Consider the following 21,840-nt stretch of genomic DNA (forward strand, 5'->3'; position numbering starts at 1 on the left):
TTCAAGGGAGAGTGGTGAACGGTGTCCCGGTGTGTTTAAAGGGAGAGAGGGAAACGGGGTCCCGGTGGGTTTAAAGGGAGAGTTGGAAACGGGGTCCCGGTGGGTTTAAAGGGAGAGTGGGAAACGGGGCCCTGGTGGGTTTAAAGGGAGAGTGGGAAACGGGGTTACAGTGAGTTTAATGGAGTGTGGCAAAGGGTAACATGGTGGCGTTAAAGTGAGACTGTGAAACGGAGTCGAGGTGGGATTAGTAGGAAACGGGGTCCCGGTGGGTTTAAAGGGAGAGTGGGAAACTGGGTCCCGGTGGGTTTAAAGGGAGAGTGGGAAACGGTGTCCCGGTGGGTTTAAAGGGAGAGTGGGAAATGGGGTCCCGGTGGGTCTAGTGGGAAACGGGGTCACTGTGGGTATAAAGGGAGAGTGGGAAACGGGGTCTCTGTGGGTTTAAAGGGAGAGTGGGAAACGGGGTCCCAGAGGGTTTAAAGGGAGAGTGGGAAACGGTGTCCCGGTGGGTTTAAAGGGAGAGTGGGAAACGGTGTCCCAGTGGGTTTCAAGGGAGAGTGGGAAACGGGGTCCCGGTGGGTTTCACGGGAGAGTGGGAAACGGGGTCCCAGAGGGTTTAAAGGGAGAGTGGGAAACGGTGTCCCGGTGGGTTTAAAGGGAGAGTGGGAAACGGGGTCCCGGTGGGTTTAAAGGGAGAGTGGGAAACGGTGTCCCGGTGGTTTTAAAGGGAGAGTGGGAAACGGTGTCCCGGTGGGTTTAAAGGGAGAGTGGGAAACGGGGTCCCGGTGGGTTTCAAGGGAGAGTGTGAAACGGTGTCCCGGTGGGTTTCAAGGGAGAGTGGGAAACGGGGTCCCGGTGGGTTTCACGGGAGAGTGGGAAACGGGGTCCCGGTGGGTTTCAAGGGAGAGTGGGGAACGGGGTCCCGGTGGGTTTCAAGGGAGAGTGGGAAACGGTGTCCCGGTGGGTTTCAAGGGAGTGTGGGAAACGGGGTCCCGGTGGGTTTCAAGGGAGAGTGGGAAACGGTGTCCCGGTGGGTTTAAAGGGAGAGTGGGGTACGGGGTCCCGGTGGGTTTAAAGGGAGAGTGGGAAACGGGGTCCCAGTGGGTTTAAAGGGAGAGTGGGAAACGGGGTCCCAGTGGGTTTAAAGGGAGAGTGGGGAGCGGGGTCCCGGTGAGTTTAAAGGGAGAGTGGGAAACGGGGTCCCGGTGGGTTTAAGGGAGAGTGGGGAACGGGGTCCCGGTGGGTTTAAAGGGAGAGTGGGGAACGGTGTCCCGGTGTGTTTAAAGGGAGAGAGGGAAACGGGGTCCCGGTGGGTTTAAAGGGAGAGTGGGAAACGGGGCCCTGGTGGGTTTAGTGGGAAACGGGGTTACAGTGAGTTTAAGGGAGTGTGGCAAATGGTAACCTGGTGGCGTTAAAGTGAGACTGTGAAACGGAGTCGAGGTGGGATTAGTAGGAAACGGGGTCCCGGTGGGTTTAAAGGGAGTGTAGAAAACGGGGTCCCGGTGGGTTTAAAGGATGTGTGGGAAACAGGATCGCAGCCCAGGTGGTTTCCAGGGGAGAGTGGAAAACGGGGTCCGGTGAGGTTAAAGGTCTGTGGGAAACTGGGACCCGGTGCGGTTAAAGGGAGAGTTTGAAACCGGGTCGAGATGGGATCGAAGGGAATGTGGGTAACGCGGGGTGAGCGTAAAGTCAGAGTGGAAAACGCAGTTCGGGTCAGTTTAAAAGGAGAGTGGAAAACGGGGTCCCGCTGGGTTTCAAGCGAGTAGCGAAAGGGAGTCTCGTTGGTTCATAAAGGAGTGTTGAAAACAGGGTACCGTTGGTCTTAAAGGGAGTGTGGGAAATAGGGTCCCGGTGGTCTGTAAGGGAGTGTGGGAATCGACGTCCCGTTGAATTTAAATGGAATGTGGGAAACGGGATCGCGGTGGGTTCAAAGGGAGTGTGGATCGGCGTCCCTTTGCTTTCCGGAGAGAATGGAAAATGGCGCCCCGGTGCGTTTAAAAGGTGTGTGGTAAACGGGATCCCCGTTTTTTAAAAGGGATTGTGGGGGAAAGGATTCGGTAGGTATCAAGCGGGATGTAGAGGCCTGATGAGTTTAGAGGGAGAGTGGGATGTAGGGCCCCGGTGAGTTTAAAGGGAGAGTTTGAAAGTTAATTGGAAACATGGTCCCAGTGGGTTTAATGGAAAACGGAGCCCGGTGGGTTTAAACGGATTGTTGGAAACGGGGTCCCGCTGGTTTTAAAGGAAGAGTGGGAAGCGGGCTCCAGGTGAGCTTAAAGGGAATGTGGGAAATAAAGTCCCGTGGGTTTAAAGGGACGGGGGAGGGAACGGGATTCACGGTGGGTGATGGAGTGTGGGAAAAGGTGGTCCCGATGCTTTTAAAGGGAGTGTGCGGAACGGGATACAGGTGGTTTTAATGATAGAGCGGTAAACGTGGACCGACTCGGTTCAAATGGAAACTGGAAAACATTTTCCGGATGGGTTTACAGGGAGAGTGGGAAACGGGGTCCCGGTGGGTTTACAGGGAGAGTGGGAAACGGGGTCCCGGTGAGTGTAAAGGATTCGCAGAGCCGTTCGGATTAAAGAGGGTGTGGCAAGGGGGATCCCTGTGGGTTTGAAGGGAGTGTAGATAATTGGATCCTGGTGGATTTAAAGCAAGTGTGAAAAACGGATTCTCGGTGGGTGTATAAGAGTGTGGGAAACGGGACCCCGGTAAGTTTAAAAACAGTTTGGGAAACGGGGTCCCGGTGGGTTTGAAGGGAGTGTAGGAATCGGTAACTTGTTGAATTAAAGGGAGAGTGGGAAACGAGGTTCTGGCGAGTTTAAAGAGAGAGTGGCAAACTTGGTCCCGGTGAATTCAAAAGGGGTGCGGCAACCGGTGTCCGTGTGGGTTTAAAGGGAGAGGGAGGAGGAAATTGGGGTCCCGGTGGGTTTAAAGGGGGAGGGAGGAGGAAATTGGGGTCCCGGTGGGTTTAAAGGGAGAGGGAGGAGGAAATTGGGGTCCCGATGGGTTTAAAGGGTGTGGAAAATGGGCACTCACTGGGTTTAAGGAGAGTACGGGAAACGGAGCCCCGGTGGGTTTAGACGGTGTGTGAGAAATGAGGTCCCGATGGGTTTAGAGCAAGTATGAGACACTGAGTCCCGTTGTGTTTAAAATGAGCGTGGAAACGGGGTCTTGGTACGTTTAAAGGGAGTGTGAGGAACAAGGTCACGTAGGTTTAGAGGGCGTGTGAGAAACGGGGTCCCTGGTGTTTAGAGGGAGTATGAAAAATGGAGTTCCAGTGGGTGTAAAGGGAGCGTGGGAGACCGTGTCCCTGTGAGTTCAAAAGCAGCGTGGGAAACGGGGTCCCGGTGGGTTTAAACGGAGAGTGGGAAACGTGGTCCCAATGAGTTTAATAGGAGTGTAGTAAGCGGCCTCCTGATGGGTTAAAGGGAGTGTGAGAAGTGGGGTACCTCCGGGCCTAAAGGGAGAGTGTGGAACGAGACACAGGTGGATTCAAAGGGAGTGTCGTAAACTCGCCTTTTGCTTTTTGCAATCCTCTGGAATATATTTTATTATTTGTTGATTTATTGGTGAGAATATAACGTTGAATATGGTGAGAATTGCTGCTGCAGTTCTACACTGCAGTCATTGAGTCTGTCCTGTGCACCTCCATCACTGTGTGGTTTGGAGCCGCCACCAAGCAGGATAGAACCAGACTACAGCGCACAGTGAGGACTGCCGAGCGCATCATTGGAGCCTCCCTGCCCTCTGTTGTGGACCTGTACTCTTCCAGGTTGAAGAAGAGGGCGGGGAACATCATAAAGGACTCCTTCCATCCTGCGCACGGACTGTTTGAACTGCTTCCGGCTGGTAGGCGCTTCAGATCCCTCCAGACTAAGACTAATAGGCACTGGAGAAGTTTTTTCCCTACTGCGGTCACTTTGCTGAACAGTTAACTGCCAGTTAACTGTCGGCTAACTATTACTTGGATTGCACTACTTGTATGTATAATCTATATTTTCATTTATATTTATCATTATTATTGTTATGAGCAGAGAGACAACATCTGCCGGAAGTAAATTCCTTGTATGTGCACTGGTACTTGGCAATTAAAGTCTGATTCTGATTTGTGATGTATATGTACAGTGTTGTGCGCCGGGATCCGGAGGAGATTTGTTTCGTTTGACGATCTAAACGTACACGGTACAATGACAATACACTTGAAATTGAACTTGAGTGAGGGAACGAACATCAAGTGAACCAGATTTTGTTCAATCTAGATTTTTGAGCATCTGGACAGCGGGTAACTGGAGTTTGCTTCACACCTCAGAACCTTTGTCCATGAAGTGCAGAGATTTTCCTAAATAGTGCATGGATTACAAGAAATAAATCAGGAGGGAGATCACACAGGGTAGGGAATTCACTGGAACTTTCAACGTTAAAGGGCAAGTTTAGCGGCTCATGAAGGCGACGCGGAGCTGATGGAGCCGGGGCAGGCGGTGTCTAAGCCCAAGAGTAACGGATGCCCAAGGCGAATCGTTAGGATACAACACGCTCTTTTCCAATTGCCCACAGTATCATGGTTAACCTTGGTTGGGTCTGGTGGATCATGCTTTCAAACTTTTGTATCTTCTGCCCGATGGAAGAGTGGGAAAGGGAGTGATTTGGGTCTTTTGCTCGCTGCTTTACCGAGGCAACCAGAAGTATAGACAGAGTTCACAGGGGAGACTAGGTTCCGTGACGCGAGGTCACTGGTGCGCCAGGAACTTGTAGAAAGACAGACCAGCCTAGAAGGGCCAAGTTCTTCAATCCTTCTCTGCCCGCCATGACAGCCTTCCCTTCCGATAGGTTGATAGAGTCACGTGCTCTGGTGAATTAAACAGACTGTGCCAAGGTCACTGAATCTGGTTGAACATTAAACAGTCGTCACTCTCGCCAGTCCTTTCAGTGTCCAATGCTGCTGGTGATCCTGCTAACTCGGACATCATGGGACTGAGATTAGTGGCGTTCGGGTGAGTACTCCAGAGCAGAACCGTTCCCCGTCTCCCCCACCCTCATTCTCCCCAACTGTCCTCAGTAAAGCAACCAACATGATCAAAAAACCCACCAAACCAGGACCTCGTCTTCCCTCTGCCATCGGACAGACGGTACAAAGGTCTGAAGGCACGTACCACCAGCTTTTATCCCGCTCTTATAGTACTGTTGAACTGTTCCGTTGTGTGATAAGATCTCTTGAACTCATTACGGCGTTGAGCAAAATTCAAACACATCTCTCTCTCTCTCTCTCTCTCTCTCACACACACACGTCGTCGATTCATTGCGCTCCACAGACGCAGCATAACTTGCTGAGTTCCTCTAGCATTTTTCTATGCGCTGCTCCCGATTTCCAGCACCTGCATTCTCTCTTATGTGTTTATGATGGTCCCTACACCTTACTGTCTGCCTGAACAGCAGTTTCTCAGTATCTGTAACATTCTGTAATTTTTTTCCCTTGCACTGCCTCAATGCACTGATGTAATGGCATTGGGTAGATTTAAAGGGTTTTTGATTAGTAAGGATGTCACCAGTTATGGGGAGAAGGCAGGAGAATGAGGATGAGAGGGATAATGAAGCAGCCATGATGGAATGGCAGAGCAGCCAAGCCTAATTCTGCTCCTGTGCCTTCCAGTCCGATGCTCATGATCTGTATAGCTGGTTTGTAAAACTTTCTTTGGGGGTATTCATCTTTGACCACACTCGCGGGTTGGTTATGTACCTTGCCTTACGACGTGGGCGATCATGGTCTTTATGACCATATTTGTTGTTGGCAACTTTTTCCCACAGAAGTGGTTTGCCATTGCCTTCTTCTGGGCCTCATCCAAAATTAAGGATCCCCACAATCCAGGTCATGCCCTCTTCTCATCACTACCACCAGGGAGGAGGTTCTGGAGCCTGATGAAACACACTTAATATTTCAGGAAAGGCTCATGAACCCATCGACACTACCTCGATGTTTTCGCTCTCGTTTTGCACTGCTTAATTTTATGTGTAAGATAATGTATTCTAAAGTTGAAAGTTCAAACTAAATTTATTATCGAAGTACATTTATGTCACAACCTACAATACTGAGATTCATTTTCTTGTGGGCATACGCATTAAATTCGTAAGAGAATAATAACCATAATGGAATCAAAGAGAGACTGCGGCAACTTGGGCGTTCAACCAGTGTGACCATCTGAGCAAATACAATGCGAAAGAAATAATAATAATAATAATAATAATAATAATAATAATAAAATATCGAGAACATGAAGCGAAGAGTCCTTGAAAGTGACTCCATAGGTTGTGGGAACATTTCTGTGATGGGGCTGGTGAAGTTATCCCCGTCATGTATGTCATTAAAACAATACATTTCATGGCCTATGTCAGTGAACATAAACCTGACCCTGCTCTTGAGGATGTGGAAGAGGTTCAGCAGGATGTTGTCTAGAATAGAGTATTAGCTACAAAGGGAACTTGGACAACCTCGGTTTGTTTTCTCTGGAATGTCGGAGGCTGAGGTGAGACCATAGAGAAGTTTCTAAGACTATGTGAGGCAGAGATTGGGTAGAGAGTCAAACTTTTTCCCAGTAGTAGAAATCACAAACTTTGGAAGGCATGAAAGTTGGGGTGGCACAGCAGCATGGTGGTTAGCACAACGCTTTGGGGTCCGTACCCGCTGCTGACTGTACACTGTCCCATGACAACGTGGTTTTCCCTCAGGTACTCCGGTTCCCTCCCACAATGCAAAGCTGATAGGTTAACTGCTCAGTGTAAACTGCCCCGTGACTAGGCAAGGGTTAAATTGAGGGGTCGCCAAGCGGCGTGGTTCGTAGGGTCGGAAGTGCCTATTCCATGCTGTATCTCAATTAAAATTAAAGTTGAGAGGGAAAGTTGAGATGTCCCTACGCAAATTTTCTTTCACACAGTGATGGGTGTCTGGAAGAGGCTGCCAGTGATGATGGTGGAAGCAGATACAGTAGTGGGGTTTCAGAGACTGTTAGAGATGTAAATATGCAGGGGATGGAGGGATATGGAGCATGTGCAGGCAGAAGAGATTGCATTTAATTCAGGATCACGGTCAGCACAGGCATTGAAGGCCGAAGGGCCTGTTTATGCGATTGATCATTCTGCATTCTACAAGAGAAGCTGATTTCCTTGATGCAATGTCCATAATTCTCTTGCAGTCCCGCGCAGAGCAGTTGCCGAACTCTGAAACATCCGGACAGGATGGTTCATCTATAAAAATTAGCATATATGCAAATCTATTAAAAGGGTGAGCAATTTCAAGTTCCTGGGCGTTAACATCTCTGGGGATCTACCCTGGGCCTATCATATTGATCCAGTTACAAAGAAAGCACGACAGCGATTGCATTTCATTAGGAGTTTGAGGAGATTTGGTATGTCACCAAAGACACTCGCAGATTTCTACAGTTGTACCACGGAGAGCATCCTAACTGGCTGCATCACCGTCTGGTATGGGGTGACACTGCACAGGAAGATGAGAAGCTTCAGAAAGTTGTGAACTCAATCAACTCTATCATTAGAAGTAGCCTTCCCAGCATGCAGGATACCTTCAATGAGCGATGCCTCAAACGTCATAAGACATGGGTGTAGAATTAAGTGCGAGACCCCCTGGGATTGCTGCAGAGGTGCACTACTCTAATCGACTGTTTATTCTTTTCCATAAGTGCTGTTTGATCTGCTGTGTTCCTCCAGCGTTTTGCATGTGTTGCTCTGGATTTCCAGCATCTGCAGACTTTCTCGTGTTTGTAACACTACCTCACTATCTTTTCTCTCCTTTTTGCACTATTTATTTAATATAACCCTCCTCTCTCTCTCTCTCTCTCTGTATATGTGTGTAGATAGAAAGATATAGATTACTTACGATAATTTACAGCTTTTATTATGTATTGTAACGTACTGCTGCCGCATAACAAAAACATTCATGACATATACCAGTGATATGCCTGATTCTCATTCTGATTCTGATTCGTGAGGGTCGTTAGAGACTTGCTGAACTTCCTTACACTCCTGAGGAGATAGAGACATTAGTGTGTTTTTGTGTTTTATTTATTTCTACTGGGTTAAATTCGATTTTCCATATCAGCCCAGTGACAAAGTGGGTAGAGCAGATAACACATAGTTCCAGCCAGTTCAATTCTAAACGTGCGCGCGCGTGTGTGTCTGTGTGTCTGAGTGTGTGTGTGTGTGTGTGTGTGTGTGTGTGTGCGTGTGTGTGTGCGTGTGTGCGTGTGTGTGTGCGTGTGTGCGTGTGTGTGTGTCTGTGTGTCTGAGTGTGTGTGTGTGTGTGTGTGTGTGTGTGTGTGCGTGTGTGCGTGTGTGTGTGTCTGTGTGTCTGAGTGTGTGTGTGTGTGTGTGTGTGTGTGTGTGTGTGTGTGTGTGTGTGTGTGTGTGTGTGCGTGTGTGCGTGTGTGTGTGTCTGTGTGTCTGAGTGTGTGTGTGTGTGTGTGTGTGTGTGTGTGTGTGTGTGTGTGTGTGTGCGTGTGCGCGTGTGTGTGTGTGTGTGCGTGTGCGTGTGCGCGTGTGGGTGTGTGTGCGTGCGTGTGTGCGTGCGTGTGTGTGTGTGTGTCTGAGTGTGTGTGTGTGTGTGTGTGTGTGTGTGCGTGTGCGCGTGTGGGTGTGTGTGCGTGCGTGTGCGCGTGTGGGTGTGTGTGCGTGCGTGTGTGCGTGCGTGTGTGTGTGTGTGTGTGTGTGTGTGTGTGTGTGTGTGTGTGTGTGTGTGTGTGTGTGTGCGTGTGTTCCTATATAATTTGTACGTTCTTCTTGTGACCATGTGGGTTTCCCCTGGTCCAGACCCTCCAGTTTCCTCAAAGTTCAAAGTAAAATTTATTATCCGAGTACAGACATGTCACTACAAACAACCCTGAGATTGTTTTTCTGCGGGCTTTCTTATCAAATCTATCGAACGGTAACTGTAAGCAGGATCAATGGACAACAAACTGTGCGACTGCAAAGATAAATAATTAGCAATAAATAACGAGCATGAAATAACGAGATACAGAGTTCTTGAGGTGAGACCATCGGTTGTGTGAACACCAGAATTCGCATGAGTGTAGTTATCCTCTTGTGCTGAAGGGTGGTAACTGTTCTTGGCCCCGAAGCACGTGTACCTTCTACCTGACGGGAGCAGCGAGAAAGTAACGTGACCTGGGTGGTGGGGATCTTTGATGACGGATGTTGTTTCCTTGCGGCAGTGTTTCATGTAGATGTGCTCAACAGCTGGCAGAGTTTTGCTCGCGATGTACTGGGCCGAATCCACTACCTTTGGCAGGATTTCCCACTCAAAGGCATCGGTGTTCCCGCACCAGGCCGCAATGCAGCCTTCCCACCACACACCTACACAAGTTCGCCAAGGTTTTTGTTGTCATGCCCAATCTGCGCAGACTCCTGAGGAACTAGAGTCGCTGTCGTGCTTTTTTATTTTGCAAAATTATATTTATATGATGGGTCCAGGACCGGTCCTCTGAAATAGTGACACGCAGGTATTTAAAGTTACTGACCCTCTCCACCTCCGTTCTTCCAATGTTTACTGGCTCACGGAGCTCTCCCTCCTTGCGTCTACAGTCAGTTCCTTATTGACATGGGTGAGAGGTTGTCGCTGGTACACCACTCTGTCAATTTTTCTAATTTCTTTCCTGTGTGCTGATTCATCGCTACCTTTGACCTTGCCCACAACAGTGGTGTCATCTGCAAACTTTTATCTGGTGTTGGAGCTGAACCTAGCCACACAGTCATAGGCGTAAAGCGAGTCGAGCAGTGGGCTAAACACACATCCCTGTGGTGTTCCCGTGATGATGGAGATTGTGGAGGAGATCCGGTTTTTTTTTTTGCCGATCCGAACTGACTGGGGTCTACAAGTGAGGAAATCCCGGACCCGACTGCACAAGGAGGGTACTGAGGCCCAGGTCTTGTGAGTTTGCTGATTAGCTTTGGAGGGATGATGGCATTACACGCTGAGCTGTAATCAATAGAGTAGCCTGATGCATGCATCTTTGCTGTCAGAATCAGAATCAAGTTTATTATCACAGGCATGGTCCGGATGTTCCAGGGTTAGATGACGAGCCAATGAGATGGCATCTGACATGTTGCATCCGATCCAAGTCTCCACTCACACAGCCTCTCAGAATACCTCATCACTGTAGATAACCATTGAGGCAGGTTACTAGGTTCTTCTTGGGCAACGGTTTGGTTGAAGCTTATTTGATGCAGATGGGTATCACACCCTGCAGGAACGGGAGGTTGAAGATATCCGTGAATACACCAGGGCTTCAGTACTCGGCCAGGTACTCCATCCAGACCAGATGCTTTCCTTGGATCCGATCTCTTGACTAAAGGATTATTAGGTTGACACGGGGGTGTGGTCAAGACGAGAGTTGAAGGCATTGCGCTAATCTGGAAGCGGAGTTATTCTATCCCCTATATCGCAAGATCTAACTTTGTGGGTAATTATGGCATTCAAACCCTGCCACAGTTGTCAAGCATTCCTTGTTGATTCCAGTCGAATCCGGAATCTCCACTTTCCCCGCCAGATGGTTTTCCGCATCCCAACAACATACGGGGGTCGGTGAGTTAATCGGCCGCTGCAAGATCTTGGGGGTGCGGGTGGGAATGGGACGATGGTCAGAGCGGCCGGGGCCTGTTTCCGTGCGCTGTTTCTCTGCACGTGACCTCGGCTCACTCACCCTCTGTCCTCTCCTCCCAGGACCTTCCTGGTGCTGATCGCGCTCTCTCCCCCTGTGTCAGGGTCAGACGACCCGGGGCTCTTTGGTGAGATCCGCCTGCCCAACTACCATCCGGACGAACGGCTGAGCTGGGAGGTGGCGGTGTCCCCAGGCTTCGGCCTCAGACTCCGGTTGCAACACTACGACTCCGAGCGATCGTCCCCGTGTCGGCACAACTACGTGGAGGTACTTCCTGGACCGTCACCTGAGTCTCGGTGGTGGTGGGGTGTCGGGGTTCCGAGGAGAAAAATTATATTGAGGATTTCTGCCTCACCTTCTTCCTCTCCGGCCTCCTCTTCCTCACCATTCCTCGCTTCTCCCATCCTGCCTCAGTTTCCCGACCTTCTCGCAACCTCCTACACCCCTTCATCTATCACCCCACCCATGCTCAGACTTCCCCACCATTCCTCACCATCCCCAACCTCCACCTCACCCCTCTCCTCAATTCCACCCGATTTCACCACCCCTCTCCCGCCCCACCCTACCTTACACTGCCCTAGGCCTCCCCCACCATACATTACCATCTCTCTCGCCCATTACACCTTCTTCAAGGCCTCCCCCACCCTTCTTCACCCTCCCTCAGGCATCTCCCATCCTACCTCGCCCACCCCACGCCTCCATACCTCACCCTCCCCCACCCTACCTCGTCCTTCTCTAGGCCTCTCTCTCCCTGAGGCTACCTCGCCCTCCCCACGCCTCTCCCGCGTTACCCTCCACCCCTCCCAGGCCTCCCTCGCCCTACCTCACACTCTCCGACGCCTCCTCCTCCCCCAGGACTCCTCCAACCTACATGACCCACCCCCGTTCTCCCTTTACCTTTCATCCCTTACCCTCTGCCCTCCGTCCAAACCCTACCCCACTTCTCCACTCACGCTCCGACTTGGTTGGTTGGCGGCTACGTGGAACGAACTGACAGTGTGGGGTAAATACCTACGCTGGGTATATTGGGTATAGACTGAAAGTCATTGGATGTACTTAAAGCAGAGGTTGACAGATTGTTTCCTAGTCAGGGCGACAAAGGATACGGGGAGAATGGGGTTGAGAGGGATAGAATGGCGGAACAGACTCGATGGGCTAAAGTGGCTAATTCTGCCCCTGCCTTAAAGTCTCAATGGGCATTTATTCAGGTACGTGGATGAGAAAGTGGAAGAAGTTGAGGCAGGCAAGTTAAGAGATACACGGCATCTTATGTATCTTTACAAAGACAGGTGGGTGGAGAGGGAAGGTTTAGAGCAGGGGTTCCCAATTTCTTCATGCCATGGACCGCTACAGAGTGGCTTACAGAGATATGGGGCAAATGTAGGCAAATCCGACGAGCCGAAGTCACTTAGATCGTGTTTCTTCCCCATTCTGAAGTTTGCTCTGAACAACAACTGTGCGGCCATTCTCCTCTCAGTAACAAGTAGGGATCTTGAATGATATGGACGGAAGGGCCTGTTCCCGAGCCAAATTGCACCGCTCCGGGTGGTTTCAGTACGGCGGGTTAGCCTAGAGAGGGCGGGGAGTGGGTTAGGTGCTCTGGAAGTCACTGCCCATGTCCCGCTCTCCCTCGGCAGGTGTACGCAGACAGGGAGCGCCTGGGCAGGTTCTGCGGGAACACGACGTCGAGCCGCTTCCACCAGCCATCGCCGAGCGCGTCCGGCACTGACCGGCACACCGTCCGGCTCCGAGTGCGCAGCCACTCCGCCAGTCGGGAGAGCCGGCGCGGATTCTTCATCTCTTACGAGGCCGTGGGTAAGTGCTGACGGGTGCGGGAGAGCGACTTATCTCCCTCGCCGTGGCTGTGAACAAGTCACATGGAGACCGGAGACCGGGCGAACATGAACCAGTCTACATTGGAGTTCAGTGCTGGAGAGAGTTAAACCTCTGGGTGTTAACAGATCGAATGACCCGTTCTGCCCCCAGGACATACTCTCAGTGGCCACTTTATTAGGTACACCTCTACTTCCGCTCAATGATGCAAATATCTTATCAGCCACCTCCTGTGCCTAATAAAGAGGCCGCTGAATGTCTATTCGTGGTCTTCTGCTGCTGTCGCCCACCCACTTCAAGGTTCGGTGTGTTGTGCGATCAGAGATGCTCTTCTGCACGTCACTGTTGTATTGAGTTACTGTCAGCTTGAACCAGTCTGGCCATTCTCCTCTGAACCCTGTCATTAACACGGCGTTTTTTCCCTCACACTGTCTCTCACTGGATGTTTATTGTTTGTCGCGCCATTTTCTGTAAACTCTAGTGACTGTAGTGCGTGAAGATCCTTGAAGAGCAGTAGTTCCTGTGGTAGTCACACCACGCTGTCTGGCACCAACAATCATTCCACGGCCAAAGTCACTTCGATCGTGTTTCTTCCCCTTTCTGAATTTTGGTCTGAACAACAACTGTGTGGCCATTCTCCTCTGACCCCGCTCAGTAACAAGTTGCTGGAACTGTCCGGCTCCGAGTAACTGAGTAAGTGTTCTCCCATGGAACTGACGCTCAATGGATGTTTTTTGTGTGTTTTTCACACCATTATTTGTCACTAAACGCCCAAACGTCAACCCTTGAAATGGATGGGCTACTGAAACGGAAGACAGGAGGTGCCCAATGAAGTGGCCACTGGGTGTAATTTGCTTTTTGAAGCTCTGGTTGTTTGCCAAGAAGTAATTTTTAATTTATTGATTCTCTGTCAAACAATCCACATTAGAAGAATACTTCATCATGTTCCCATGATTTCAAGAACTGGGATGAGATCTCGCTGGAGCGTGTAAAATTCCCCAGGAGCAGAGAATGGCGGATTCTAAGAGGTGGTTTCTTCTACCCCGAAAGTCTATAACCTAGGGAACGCCATGTGAGCTGAGATTAGGGCAATTTCTTCAGAGAAGTCCGTGTGGGGTAGATATAGAGTGAATGCATACCACTGCACATCGAGAACCCGAGGGCATTAAGGTGAGGGAAGGTAGATAGGAATCAGAGGGGTAACGGTTTCATTCAGAGGATAGTCAGCATATGCCTTCAATTTTAGGATGTCCCTATCACTAGTAGAACCACCGTTTCCTGTTAGTCCTCAGCTGATCTTGCGAAGGTGGTGCAGGAACGTCTTCTTGAATTTAAGACAAAAGGAGTAGGAATAGATCCCCTGCCACCTCCATCTTGTACTGCCATCAATGCCTGGCCCCTACATTTTGTCCCCCATCAATACTTGGCTTCTCCATCTTGTCCCGCCAACAATATTTGATGCTCCCACGTCGAGGCACAGCAGTGTAGTGGTTAGCCCGGGTTCAATTCCTGTAAGGACTTCCTACATTCTCCCCGTGAACACCTGGGTTTCTTCCAGGTGCTTCAGTTTCCCGTCACAGTCCAGAGATGTACCAGTCGGTGGGTTAATTGGTCACTGTAAATTATCCCGTGATTAGGCCAGGGTTAAATCAGGGGATTGCTAGGTGGCGTGGCTCAAAGACCGGGAAGGACCTATTCCACGCTGTAACTCAATAAATAGATAAATAAAATCAATACTTACCACCTTCATTTTAACCCACCATCACTACTTGGCCCCTCCATGTCGTCTCACCGTCAATGCCAGACCTCGTCTCTTCTCGGCTGGCACCCCGTTGCCGTCAGCTTTCCGAGCTTCCAAAAGCCTCCCCGCCTCCTTATTAAATATCCTCCGTGATCCCGATGGATGGAATCGAGGGCCAGTGTCCGACCCGAATGTCCAGTTCTTGCGTCTCCTGTTCTCAGATGTCGATGAGTGCGGTGTCCGCTGGGAAGGACAGGCACCCTGTCAACACTTCTGTCACAATTACATCGGAGGTTACCGCTGTTACTGCCGCCGAGGATACAGTCTCCACAGTGACGGAAAGACCTGCCAAGGTGATAAGCCCTGAGTTCTGGGGCGGGGAGAATGAGGGTCTCAGTGAACGATAATGGGAATTTCGTAATGATGTCTCTGATTACTGGGATGGGCCATTCCGACAATCCGCGGAGTGCTGCAAGAGTCCTCACTGTAACAGGAGTTCCCGATACGCTCACAAGACACAGGCATGCTCATACACAGACGCACACACAGGACAGGCAGCATCTCTGGGAAAGAGAAAGCAGTTGACGTTTCGGGCCGAGACCCTCTTCAGGACTGGGAAAAAAAAGGAGAATTCAGAGCAAGAAAGTGAGGGGAGAGGAGGAAGAAGTACAAGGTGGTAGGTGAGAGATGAAACCCGGAGCGGTGAAGTAAAGTGCTGGGAAGCTGATTCGTGAAAAAGGGCTGGAGAAGGGGGGGATGTGATTGGACAAGATAGAAGACTATGGACGAAAGGGAAGGGGGAGGAGCACCAGAGCGAGGTGATGAGCAGATAAAGAGATAAGTGAGAGAGGGAAATAGGAATGGTGAAGGGGAGGGGGAGCAATTACGGGAAGTTCGAGAAATCAGTGTTGAACACTCATACACACACTGACCCTCTCACAATCACAGACACACGCGCATACGTACACACACACACACACACACACACACACTCACACACTCACACACATACTATCTTTCGCTCTCTTTTACACACACACACTATATTTCTCTCTCTCGCACACACACACACACACACACACACACACACACACACACACACACATATACTGCAACACAGCTCCTGCTCTCTCTCACGCACACGCAGACTACAATACAGCCTCTTTATCTCCCTCTCTCAGTCTCACACACAGAGACAACACAGCTTCTTCACTCTCAAACACACACACACGTAGAGAGCAACAGCCTCTTCTCTCTCTCTCATGCACACACACACACACACACACACTCACACACACATTCAGCAGGAAGACTTGGCTCGGTTTGTAGAACGCTGTTCCCTCGCCGATCTGATGTCACTCATTGCTTCCCTTGCAGTCACACAATGTGGTGTCCCCGAGGACATTGAGAATGGCAGCTATGAATACCTGGACGGTGAAGCTGGGACCCGCGCTGGCTCCGTCGTCAGCTACAGATGCCGCCAAACTTATTATACAATGGTGGGCGGTGCCGATGGTGAGACACTGGACGTCGAGAGAAACATACGGACGCTGTTCAGTTGTGGAGCACTAGGCGGAGGGGGTGGTCAGCGGACGGAGGACAGCCGGTGGTGGTGGGGGTGTCCGAGGAGGTGAAGGGCCTGGACTACGCTCTGCAAAAACATGGGAACTCATACAATAAACACAGGCTCAAGAACACATACACAAACTGAAGGAACACACAAACACGGGCCATAAGCACATGGGTACAAGAATGCATGCACACACTGAGAGGAACACACGAACACCGGAACATACATACATAAATGAACACTCACAGACACGGGAACACGCACACACATACACACACGCGCGCGCCCCTTACATACTGTTCGGGTCAAATTTGACCCGTTTTGACATTTGACAGCAGTAAAAACACCCTAAATGCCATTTTTAGACGAAATTTGACCTAAAATGCGCAAATATGAAAATATTTAAAAATTTAATACTTTCGTATAGGTGCTACAAATTTTAGTATATTGAGGCTGTTCCGGGTAAATTTGACCCATATCTATTAAAATGGATTTTATATCTCTAAAATATTAATTAAGAATTAATGTACATTGAGGCCGTTCCGGGTCAAATTTGACCCGTATCTATTGAAATGGATTTTAGATCGCTGAAACATTAATTAAGGATTAATTACACTAATGTCAGATAGGCTATTTATACATTCTAAATAGATCTGTGGTTATGAGGGGATTCTTGGGTGGGTCAAAACTGTGGATGATACGAAGGTAGGTGGAGGGGTAACTGGTGCTGCGGAAGCAATGCGACTGAAGTAGGACTGACAAATTGGAAGACTAGGCAAAAATGTGGCAGATGGAATACAGAGGGAAATTGTTGATGTGTTATCGTTAGAGTCAGCCCAGAGGAGGTTCATCAGGATGATTCCAGGAATGAAAGGGTTAACATATGAGGAGCGTTTGACAGCTTTGGGCCTGTACTCACTGGAATTTAGTAGAATGTGGGGTGGGCCTCATTGAAACCTAGCGAATGTTGAAAGGACTAGATAGGGTGGATATGGAGAGGATGATTCCTATGGTGGGGGAATCCAGAACTAGAGGGCACAGCCTCAAATTGTGGGGCCACCCTTTAGGACAGAGGTACGAAGGATTTTTTTAAGCCAGAGCGTAGTAGATCTGTGGAATGCTCTGACAGACTGCGGTGGAGCTCAAGTCCATGCATATATTTAAGGTGGATGTTGATTGTTTCCTGATTGGTCAGGACATCAAAGGATATGAAGAGAAAGCAGGTGGGTGGGGTTGAGTGTGATCCGTGATCAGCCATGATGGAATAATGGAGCAGACTCGATGGGCTGAATGGCCTAATTCTCCTCCTATGTCTTATGGTGTAACCCTTCACACTCACACACACTGTCTCACACGCACACACACACATGCGTGCACACACAATCATAAACTTCCTCACGCAAGCACTTCATCACACGAAGTATCCATAGCCACGCTCCCACTCAATCCCTCACCCTCTCCCACGCGCGATCTTATGCACGTGTGTACACACAAAAATCATAAACTTCCTTCCTCACATGCCCCATCACACAATCCCTCCATACACACACTCGCACACAACCACGAACTCTCCCTCACACCATACAAACCCTTCACGCACACACACACACAAAAAATCACCAAACCTCCACTGCACATGCGCGCGCACACGCGATTTCAGATGGGAGGTTTTGACTCTCTCTTTCCCTGATTTAACCTCCTTATTCGCACAGGGAAATACTCCTGCCGAGACAATGGGAAGTGGATGAATAGTGTGGTGGGTGAGACCCTCCCAAGTTGTAAACCAGGTGAGCGAACATCTCGTCCACATTCTTGGGGTGAGCAACTGCTCTAGGACTGTAGCAAAACACTAACATTTACCCACATTCCCAGACTGAAACCCCCGAAGTTCAAAGTACTTTTAATATGAAATTATGTATGAGTATCCAACCCTGAGATTCGTCTTCCTGCAGACAGCCATGAAACAAAGAAACACGATGGAACCTGTTCAAAGCAAAATGCCAAACACCTAACACAAGAAAAAAAAACAAATTGCACAAACTGCAAAAAAACAAGTGAGAAAACACAAAATATAAAACGACAAACCCCCCTTCGCTCTGCTGTATTCCTGACAATTCCTCATGTCATTAACCACTGAGCATTAAACCAGGAACTAGTAGCTGACTCTATAGTCTCAGGCCAGCTAGAAAATCCATTAGCCTGTTCTGGCCCAGGATGAAACAAATGGTTACAGTGAGCTATATGTTCATAAGTTAACTGTGTATGCTATGGTATCTTAAATCATTTAATGTGGATTTCATGCTTGTAATTAGTTTGTAATAGTATTAATTTTTCTAAAGATTTTTGATTCACTTTTAAAAATTTGGGGTAGTTATCAGGAATATTCAGAACTCTTAGAAAAATTGACAGCTGGCTAAGCTGTAGCTCTATTTTAATTCTTTCCTCTGTGGTTACATGAATAGATGAGCTTAGACTGCCCATGTGACCTGGATTTCCTGAGGGACCTTTGGGGTGTGCAGAGTCACAGGTCAGAATGGGGGGGGGGGGTAGGCCCAACTGATACAGCTCTACAATGAGATCCCTGAGTGATACAGCACCCAAACTGGGACAAAGCCTGGCTAATTGGGAGAGAGAGGAGATTGCATCAGTCAAGAGATATGAATGGGAAGAGTTATATATCAAGCATCCAACTCTCACTGAGGCCGAGAAGCAATTGGTGAATGAACAATTTAACAGTCGGGTAAGGAATTGGTAACAACAGCATCAATGCTTATATTGATTCAGATTCAGGTTTATTTATCTATCATGTGTACATCTAACATACTGTTGACCAATCATCAACTGATCTACGTTAGGCAATTCACTATGCAACTACACACTTCATTGTCTCTGCACAAACACAACGTAAAGAAGTTGATCGTGGGGCAACAACTTAAAACATGAATTCTTCTATTCCCTCTGTACCAATACTCACTCAGACCACTTCTCCAATTTATAGCACTGATACAGAGTATCCCAGGTTGGCCATACACTTGATCCATTTTCTCCCAACCCCTGACACAGGGTTCTTCCTCGAGATAGTTAGTCTCCGGTGTTCTCACAGCTTCATGTTTGAAGCCCCCTGCTCTTCCCTTATCAGTTCAAATGTAGTGTTTCACCAGTCAGCTGTCAGATTCCCATTGGATGTAGTCCAAGGGCTACACAACTTTATGCCTTAGGTGACTTCTTTTGTTCTTTTTAACTGTGGTTTAAACCAGTCAAACTGGGCTGAGTTACTGAGAATACTTCTCCAAATCTGCCATTGTACACAGTAAACAGCTTATCTGAGAATGGTCTCAGGTTTAGCAGATCAATAGCAGAGACTCCTTAAGTTCAATTGCTCTGATTAGATTATCCCAGAGCAGGAACCAGTTCATCAAGTAATTCACAAAATGGGGGCTGCAAGGACAGTCTCACAAAATGGCCACCTCTATCTTCTTCAAGTACACGGCAAGAGCAAAGACATCTGTTTTTCCTACTTCCACTGTCCTTGACCAATTTGAGTTCAATATTCCAAATGCACCTTCACCAATGTCTTGTACAACTGCAACAAATCCCCTGGAGGGGAGGCTGGCTTCTGTGATTTGCTGAGCTGTGTGCACTACTCTCTGTAGTTTCCTGTGGTCACGGGCAGAGCAGTTGCCCTACCGAGCCGTTAAGCATCCGGATAGGATGCTTTTTGTGGCGCAGTTGATAAAAGGGGGTGAAGCCCATCGGGAACATTTCAGCGTTCCCCAGCCTTCTGAGGAAGTAGAGGTGCTGGTGGGTTTTCTTCGCCGTGGTGTCAATGTAGATGGAGCCGCACTCACTGCTGGTACCCTCCGTCAGTCGGGGCGTTAAGTGCGGAAGGTGGGAAGTTATGTTGCGGTTCTGCAAGGCATTGGTGAGGGTTCATTTGGAATATTGTGTTCTGCTCTGGTCACCCCGCTGTAAGAGAGAGGATTTAACAGGATGTCGCCAGGACACGAGGAACTGTTACGGAGAGAGGTTGAACAGAGGTTGGGAGCTTATTCAATTGATTCTAGGAGAATGGGGGTGACCTTATTCAGGTGCATAGAATGATGAGGGGCACATGAACACTGGAAAGGACTCGATGTGCGGAATGTCCTATAATCCTACTGCTATGTCTTACGGTCCTAATCTGCCTTTACATCTTCTCTGACTGTTGTCTTTCCTCTTGGTCCCAAGTCTGCGGAAAACCACAACGTCCGCCCCTGTTGATACAGCGGATCTTCGGCGGAGCTCCTGCCCGGGACGGGAACTTCCCCTGGCAGGTGTACTTCGAGAACCGGGTGTGCGGCGGGGCGCTTCTCTCCGATGCCTGGGTACTAAGCAGCGCCTCCTGTGTGCAAGGCGAGCTCAGGCCGCGGATGTTCGCCGGGGCAACGGACCGGAGCTCTGCGGCCGGCTGGACAGCATTGGAAGGGGTGGAGGTCCACGTCCACCCGGGCTACGCTAAATCGCCTGTCGGCCACAACATCGCACTGGTGAGGCTGCGGGAGAAGGTGAGGATGGGCCCGACCATGTCTCCTATCTGCCTGCCCCGGGACGAGGTGGAGGTGGGAACAGTGGGCCTGGTCTCCGGCTTCGGGGAGACGGAGCACTTCTCTCAGAGCGAGGTGCTAATGTTCGCCCCGGTGCCGGTGGTGGAGCGGAATAACTGCCAGGAAGCCTCGGCGCCCCTCCCACTCACCCCAACCGTGATTTGCGCCGGGACCGGGGGAGGAGCAGATGCGTGCACGGGTGACGGAGGGGGAGCCCTCGTCTTCAAGGACCCCTTGCACTACGACATCTACTTCACCGCCGGCGTCGTGTCCTGGGGTCAGAAGTGCGGGGAGTACGGTGTCTACACCAGCGTCAGGAATCACCTGGAGTGGATCGAGAGTATTATGGGACCCTAGTATTCCTAGGAGACTCTACCTCTCCAGCATTGTTTTCCAGCCCTGCAATATCCAGCCTCGCCTCTCTTTTACACTATGTATGTGAAGAAACTTAACGTATTTTCCCTACTGTTACTGTCTAGCTTACTTTAGTATTCCAGTTTGCCTTCATAATGTCTTTTGAGTTGCCTTATGTATTCGAAAACTTCCCAATCCTTTAACTTCCCACCAAATTTTGCTCTATTATATGCCCTCTCTTTAGCTTTTACGTTGGCTTTGACTTTTCTTGTTAGCCACGGCTGTGTCATCTTTCCTTTAGAATATTTCTTCCCCTTTGGAACGTACATACCTCGTGCCTTCCGAAATGCGTCTATAAATTCCAGCCATTGTCGCTCCCTCCTTTTCCAATCAATTCTGGCCAACTACTCTCTCATGCCTCTGTAATTCCCTTTGCTCCATTGTAATACTGATATATCTGACTTTAGTTTCTCCCTCTCACATTTCAGGGTGAATGCAATCATATTATGATCACCAGGGTTCTTTTACCTTGATCTCTAATCGATTGAATTGACTTTATTACATACACCTTTCACATACACAAGGAGTAAGAATCTTTACGTTACGTCTGTGTCTACATGTGCAATTTGTAATAAATAGTATGTACAACCAGACAGTCAATATAACTTAGAAATACAATTGGATCAGTGTGAATTAATTGGTCTGATGGCCTGGTGGAAGAAGCTGTCCCGGAGCCTGTTGGTCCTGGCTTTTATGCTGCGGTACCATTTCCCGGATGGTAGCAGCTGGAACAGTTTGTGGTTGGGGTGACTCAGGCCCCCAATGATCCTACAGGCCCTTTTTACACACCCTTCTCTGTAATTGTCCTGAATGGTGGGAAGTTCATATCCACAGATGCAATGGGCTGTCTGCACCACTCTCTGCAGAGTCCTGCGATTGAGGGAAGTACAGTTCCCGTACCAGGCAGTGATGCAGCCAGTCAGGATGCTCTCAATTGTGCCCCGGTAGAAAGTATTTGGGAGCCCTTACCAAACTTCCTCAACCATCTGATGTGAAAGAGGCGCTGTTGTGCTTTTTTCACCACACAGCTGGTGTGTACA

At 49.3% G+C, this 21,840-nt stretch overlaps 1 protein-coding gene across 1 annotated transcript in view; it reads left to right on the forward strand.

The window, feature by feature from the left end:
- The window catches only part of LOC132397499 (complement C1s subcomponent-like), an 83,969-nt gene extending 62,485 nt beyond the window's left edge, over positions 1-21,484 (forward strand). Inside the window, exons 5-10 of the mRNA XM_059976328.1 lie at positions 10,722-10,926; positions 12,297-12,474; positions 14,455-14,586; positions 15,611-15,748; positions 17,516-17,590; positions 20,031-21,484. Of these exons, the coding sequence (XP_059832311.1) occupies positions 10,722-10,926; positions 12,297-12,474; positions 14,455-14,586; positions 15,611-15,748; positions 17,516-17,590; positions 20,031-20,743 (1,441 nt within the window). The 3' untranslated portion in view covers positions 20,744-21,484. The remainder of the gene's footprint in view (positions 1-10,721; positions 10,927-12,296; positions 12,475-14,454; positions 14,587-15,610; positions 15,749-17,515; positions 17,591-20,030) is intronic.
- Positions 21,485-21,840: the final 356 nt, after the last annotated feature.

This window comes from Hypanus sabinus, chromosome 7, assembly GCF_030144855.1.
Source record: "Hypanus sabinus isolate sHypSab1 chromosome 7, sHypSab1.hap1, whole genome shotgun sequence".
In the NCBI taxonomy this organism is placed as follows: domain Eukaryota; kingdom Metazoa; phylum Chordata; class Chondrichthyes; order Myliobatiformes; family Dasyatidae; genus Hypanus; species Hypanus sabinus.